Source organism: Pinus tabuliformis, chromosome 7 (assembly GCF_031772625.1).
Source record: "Pinus tabuliformis cultivar Carrire ecotype Pingquan chromosome 7, CPIR1, whole genome shotgun sequence".
NCBI classification, from domain to species: domain Eukaryota; kingdom Viridiplantae; phylum Streptophyta; class Pinopsida; order Pinales; family Pinaceae; genus Pinus; species Pinus tabuliformis.
Window position 1 is genome coordinate 551,250,524 of NC_142293.1, and position 6,915 is coordinate 551,257,438.

Consider the following 6,915-nt stretch of genomic DNA (forward strand, 5'->3'; position numbering starts at 1 on the left):
AAATATCCTCTATATCCAACACAATTACAACATAGCTCTCCACAGATCAACAAGCCACAGTTCAACAAGTTTTAGCTAAAAATCCAGCATCAAGGGAAATTGGGGCTTGTTAGCCTTTCTTCATTATGACGTAAGGGTACTGCCGATTCTCGAAATTGGCTGATTTGGAGGAAAGAAGGATGGTGGTACCACTGATATGGACAAGGAACGAAGGATGGCGGTGCCACTGACATGGATTTTTGGGTGTTTGGTTTTGACATGTCGTTTTGAAATTTCAAAGCAAGAAGAAGCAATGGAAACATGCATACCACATTGTGGTTTAGTCATTCTAAAATTAGTATTACTCAAAAACCGTGTGCCCACATGCCGGTTTAGTCATTCAAAAATTAATAGTTTTCTCGACCACAGGTATTGGTTTTTGTTCATAAATACTCCTCCAATATTTCCATAAGAGCAACTCTCATATAGAATCGTCTTTGGAGCTCTGAGAAGACGTTGGTAAGATTTAGTTTCTCTTTTACTGATATCAGTTATTGATACCAGGAATATTGTATTGAAATCGCCATAATTATTGGAATTGAAATCCTGTGTGGATATGTATTACAGGATCAAATCTCAGCATAGTTGCAAAAGAAGACGATGAAGAACTACAGGGCTTTAGACACCTTTACCGTTATTTGTGTTTTTTTATTTGTTTCTGTCGCTGTTATCTCTGCCAATGGATATGATATAGATACAGACGATCTACCAACGCCTGTGGATGGGCTCTCATGGACATTTTACAACGAGACTTGCCCAGACTTGGAGTCCATTGTTAACGCAACACTACAACAGGTGCTGGAGGCCGATATCACCCAAGCTGCAGGATTGTTGAGAGTTCATTTTCACGATTGTTTTGTGCAGGTAAGCAGATATTTAGCTTCGTTACTTAGCTGGGTGCTTGGGGAGCCTTGAGCCTGGAGATTTTAATTAGGTTTTGTCACTTTTAATTACGCTATGAGCCTTGCTTTTGTTTTAAAAACGATATAGCGGATTCACTTAGTATACTAGATTTATTGGATCGCGCTTTTAAATTTAAAGGATGTTCTTCCTTTTAATCTTCCCAAACTTATTTATAGAATGATATGAAGTTTTCAATAACTCTTTGATGAATTTTTTTATTATAAATATATATATGTTTAGGTTTATTAAAAATGTTATTGAATTCTAGATATAATCAGTGAGGTTAGATTATGAGTTTTGAGTGTGATTTAAAATCGTTTTTATTTGGTTAAGAGTTTATTTTATTCAAAAGATAAGGGAACATATTAACAACCCAAGATCAAAGGTATTTGGGTATCGAACACCTAGAAGCATCTCCAAGGATGCAAAGCCTATCCTCTTAAAGACCATCCACAAATGATTCTAGGTGGATGGATAACAACCTTTAATGGTTGTTCCTACTATTAATAGTTATCATAGGTTTTCCCAAAAAAATTGATGTTAAATTTATTTGGAGTTTGAATATATTTAGAGACATTTTTTGATTATTATATTTTTAATAATCTCATTTTTAATATATTTTGGTTAACTTATATTTTTAATATATATTTTATATATTATTATTTTTTTCCCAAAAATTTAATATAATTAATAAATAAAGTTGCTTCTACTTCTTCTACCCTAATTTCTCATTTTCATTAGATGTAACGAAGCATATTAATAACCGAAAATATAAAGGCAAGTAAATAGAAAAAAAGTCTAGTCCCTCATGATAAATTTTACCACTAATTAAAAATAAATTACCAAAAAATTTATTTTATTTTAAAAACTATAATAATAATATTTAAGATGCATATTTTTCTTTTAATCAAATTTGATAAATATTTTTTTATTACATTTTTATTTTATTTATTTAAAATAAAATTAAAAAATATATAAAAATATGTATAATTAAATTAATATTATCAAATTATATATGAAAATTTTTTGCTTTATTGGAATAATTATAGAAATGATTCTTATTTTTTATTTAAATTTATTTATATTAAATATATGACGGAAATATTTAAAATTAATTATATTAAATATATGACCGAAATAACTATTATTCTTAACCAATTTAATAACTTTATAGCTAATATTATTTTTAACGAAAATATTATATATATATATATATATATATATATATAAATTAGATTGCAGATCTTAAATGTAGAACAAATAATATCTTTAACTGATTTATTAAATTTATAATTTCTTTTAATTATTATTATTTTGATTATGTATTTTAATTATTATTATTTATTAGATTATAAATATAATTTTTTTAATTATTATGATGTAGATTATAGATTTAAATTTTAGATATATATATATATATATATATAATAGTTTGTTATATTTCATTTTCAACCATATTTTGTTAAATTTATACAAAATCTCAATACATATAAAATTTATTTTCAAACATCTATTTTTTATACATCTTTTATATTATATTTATTGAAAAAATTATACGAAAATTTATACAGGTTAACTTTATTGTAAATATCTCTACAAAGTTATGTTAAATTTGTACATATTTAGATTTTAAAATTATGCATTTATCCTGATTTGGAAGATGGGTATGTATCGTTATTTCTAATCGACCCTATACACTTAAAACCCTAATTATTCATTATGAATATCCCCCATCGAATAAAGAAAGAACAATTTTTTTGAGGCAAAAATATCAAGAATAGTTTTTAGGCAAAAATATCGCGAAGGTTTAAAACATTCGTTATACATAAAACCATCTAGTATATTCTTCAACTTTCCCATAGTTGTAAAACATGGAATCTGGATATGAATTTTGAATTACAATGGTTGAGTGTTTGAATATTGCACCCTTTACATGTTTCTAAATGCTATGAATCTAATACTGTTGCGCTTTTCTGGAAAGGGTTGCGATGCATCTCTGTTGCTGACAGGAACATCAAGCGATCCCGGTGAGCTGGAGGATACTCCAAACCTCACACTGAGAGCCACCGCCATCGCGATAATCAACGAAATCAAGGCCGCTGTAGAAGCCAACTGCAGCGGTGTTGTATCGTGCGCGGATATTGTGACTTTGGCTGCTCGTGGTTCCGTCGCTACGGTTGGTACCACGCTACTTTTGTGCCAATATAATTTATGGATCTGCTCTCTGATGGAAAATTGCAATTGGATTGATACAAGTTGTCATTTTGAAGGCGGGAGGTCCGGATTATCCAGTACCGCTTGGGCGCAGAGATAGCCTTGACTACGCCAATTCAACGGTCGTTCTTAGCAGTTTACCAAGTCCACTTTCAAACTTAACGACGCTGCAGACCCATTTTGATTCCAAGGGATTGAATTTGACAGATCTGGTAGCCCTTTCAGGTTTGATATTTCGACTCTTCAGTTTTTATTTTAGTGTTACTTGATTTATGTATATTGCAGAGTTTCTAAATATTTCTGAATCTGACTATCTAGAGAAATAAACCTATTAACTTGACTTATGACAAATTCTGAAATAGCCATACAATTACATCCTATATCCTTACTCAGATTGCGGATTTCCAATATCCCTCTAATGACTTACGTAGTAAAAAAGTTAGGGCATCCTTCATTGAGTTTTCTAATATCATAGAATCTGAACTTGTGGCAAGTAATAAGGTTCAACCATTGACTCTTGTTCATCTGATTGTGGAATATACACCATATAGCTTCAAAATTATGACGATGCATGTTATTTCAATTGACAATTTCATCCCATGTTGCGTACCTTTGTTAGAGAAGATTTTGGAATGTTTATTTAATCTGTAATATAGAAGAGAAGATGTTGATTTATGTGATATAATTATTTTTGCAGTGAGTTTGGCTGTATTTTCTTTTTGAATTTATAAAAGGGAAATTCAAAATTTTATTTATTAAGTCAGTCTTACTAGCACAATTGATTGAGGATAGGTTTTTTTTGCATGATCGATCAAATTTTAAGGAGATTGTTGGGTTAGACATGCTAAAATCCAGTCAGCTTAGGACTGCTGTGGCCCAATCAGGGGACTTAGAAAGCAAGGCTTAGATGAGCTGTTGCACTACACATGCTAAAATCCAGTCAGTTTAGGGTTGTCATGGCCTAATCAGGTGACTTAGAAGGCAAGACTGTTGAACTACACATGCTAAAATGCAATCAGCTTAGGGTTGTTGTAGCGCAGTCAAAGTGACTTAGAAAACCCCTACATCACGGTTTCTCAGGCCACAGATAATCCTGAAAAACAGCTCAACTTAACAAACAAACAAAAAATTGTTTATTAAACTCAATATGATAGACCTTGAAGATGAATTTTTTTCTCAATATAATGGATCTAGAAGTTGAATTTCAAAAATAAAAAATGAGATTATTATGGTTACTTAATAGCATGAAATGTTTCAGGTGGGCACACAATTGGTCTTGGTCACTGCACCTCCTTCGACAACCGATTATATAACCTCACCACAGGAGACACAATTGTGGATTCAACTTTAAACACCACTTTTGCAAGCACTCTTTATTCAATATGTCCAGTGGTTAATGACACTGCCAACGCAACAAACCTGGATCTCATTACTCCAAATGTTTTCGACAACAATTATTACGTAGACGTGCAGAACGGCGAAGCACTTTTCACCTCCGACGCGACTCTGTACACGGATTCCACCGATTCTGAAGACATTGTGAACAGTTTTGCAACTAATCAGACCCTGTTCTTCAAGAACTTCATTCTGGGAATGCTTAAAATGGGGCAACTGGACGTTTTAACGGGGACCGAGGGAGAGATACGTACCAACTGCTCCGTTGTCAATAATGCTTCTTCATACTATCAACAAATTATCGTGCCCATCGTTGGTCCAGAGGAGCGGTCTCCGTCTTCATAGTTCACATAAAACTTTCATGGGTAGATTTGCAATAAAGGATCATGCTGTGTTCGTCTTCACAGTTCACATAGAATTTTAGTTAGTTGGTAGCTTGCAATGAAGGATCAGGATGTTCATGGCCTTCACATAGAAGTTTAGATATCTTCATTTTTAAATAAAGTTCCGTGATCGTGCCATCTTCACAGTCCACCCACAACTTTAAATTGTAATTTCCAGCAAGGTTGATCTTAATTTTATGTAAGACTGCTATTCACTGTCAGGGAAATTATGTATTGAAATGTTTTAATATATTGTTCGTTTTCTTTCCGTACACACTTTATATACTATAATTATCCATTTATATGAAGTAAATTATTTTATAATAGAAAATGGGCGTGTGTAAGATCATTCTGTTTTCTTAATGTGAAAAATAAAATTCCTATGTCATATCATTTTTGCTTTAGAAATTTTGTAAAAGGCTCTTTATATATTGTAAAAGGGGCTTTATATATTATAATCATCAATATCTATCAACTAAGATGTAAATGTTTGTGAAAGTTTATTTTAGTGTTTAATAAATTATAATATTATCACTTTTATCTAAAATTTTAATTTAATTTATACATAATTATTAGATAATTTAATAATGAATATTATCAATATAATCAAGTCTAAATTTATTAGAAAAATTATGAAATAGATTAATATGATAGGAAAGTATTATAATAAATAACCTTGATAGGGTAGATGCGTAGGTGTAATGTAAGTATGTAAACAATTTTAAATGTGGCTTCAAAATAATAAATAAAAAGTTAAAAGTAATAAATAAAAATTTGAAAATAATATAAATGGGATGAATGTAAATATTTAAAATGTTGGCCCAATTAATAATGAGCCCAGATCTAACCGAGGATCTATCAAGCTCTGAGAGGGATCAAATCTCTTAAGGTGAAATCCTCTTTTTTAGATCTTGGCTGATAATATAATATTATGTAATATCTATATTTAAGGTGAAATCCTCTTTTTTAGATCTTGGCTGGTAATATAATATTATGTAATATCTATATTTGTATATTTGTGTGTCTCTCTTTTTCACTCTCTCTATCTCATCCCCTAAACATACACACTCTCTCTCCATATCTATCTATCTCTCTCCCTCCCTTTTCCTCTCCCTCACTCTCTCTTTGCCTTCTCTCTCTCTCTCTCTCTATCACTCTTCCCTCCCACTCTCCTCTCTCCCTCACTCTCTCTCCATCTCTCCCTTGTCACTCCCTCTCTATCTCCACCTTTGTCCCTCTATGTCTTTCTTCATTCCTCCCACTCTCCCCCTCCAACTCCATCTCTCTCTCCTTCTCTCTCTATGTTCCTCTCTCTCCTCCTTTCTCTGTCTCTCTTTCTCTCCTAAGTCCTTCCCCCTCTCCCCTTCATCAATCGTTCACTCTCTCTTTGCTCCAATTATGTCACTGTCTCCCTCTCTCTCTCCCCAATATCTTTGTGTGTCTCTCTCTCTCTTTACATTCTCTCCCTATATCTCTCTTATCACTCACTCTCTCTCCCTGTCTTTCTATACCTCTACTTCTCGACGTCTTTTGTCTTTACTCCCTCTCTCCTTCGCTCTCTTCCCTCCTCTCTCTCTTCCTTGTCTCTCTCTCCCACCTCCCTCTCTCTCCCTCATCACTCTCCATCACTCTCTTTCTCTCTCTCTCTCTTGTGTCATTATCTCCCTCCCTCTCTCTAGCCCCATTTCTCTTTCTCTCTCTCTTACATTTGAGCTGAATGTATTGTGTTGTATCTAGATTTTAAAAATTCAATTGGTTGTAAAATATTAAACCTATATTCTGGATCAATCATGTAAAATAAAATACAATAATGAATAACTTAAAAAATCATGCACTAGATTTCCTCTATTATTGTTAGTCACTTTGTTTTCACTCATCACTTGTATCCTTAGTTAAGATAGATCTATGCTAGTTCTTAATAATATTGTTTATATTATAGAAATTTCACATTATAAAAGTATTCTCATTTTTTATTTTATTA

The 6,915-nt window shown here is 32.1% G+C and overlaps 1 protein-coding gene across 1 annotated transcript; it reads left to right on the forward strand.

The window, feature by feature from the left end:
- Window positions 1–611: 611 nt before the first annotated feature.
- On the forward strand, window positions 612–5,106 carry LOC149248542 (peroxidase 12-like). The gene is made up of 4 exons (XM_089456075.1): window positions 612–903; window positions 2,924–3,118; window positions 3,213–3,381; window positions 4,415–5,106. Exons 1-4 carry the CDS (start codon window positions 640–642, stop codon window positions 4,894–4,896), a joined length of 1,110 nt encoding a protein of 369 aa, XP_089312201.1. The 5' UTR covers window positions 612–639; the 3' UTR covers window positions 4,897–5,106.
- Window positions 5,107–6,915: the final 1,809 nt, after the last annotated feature.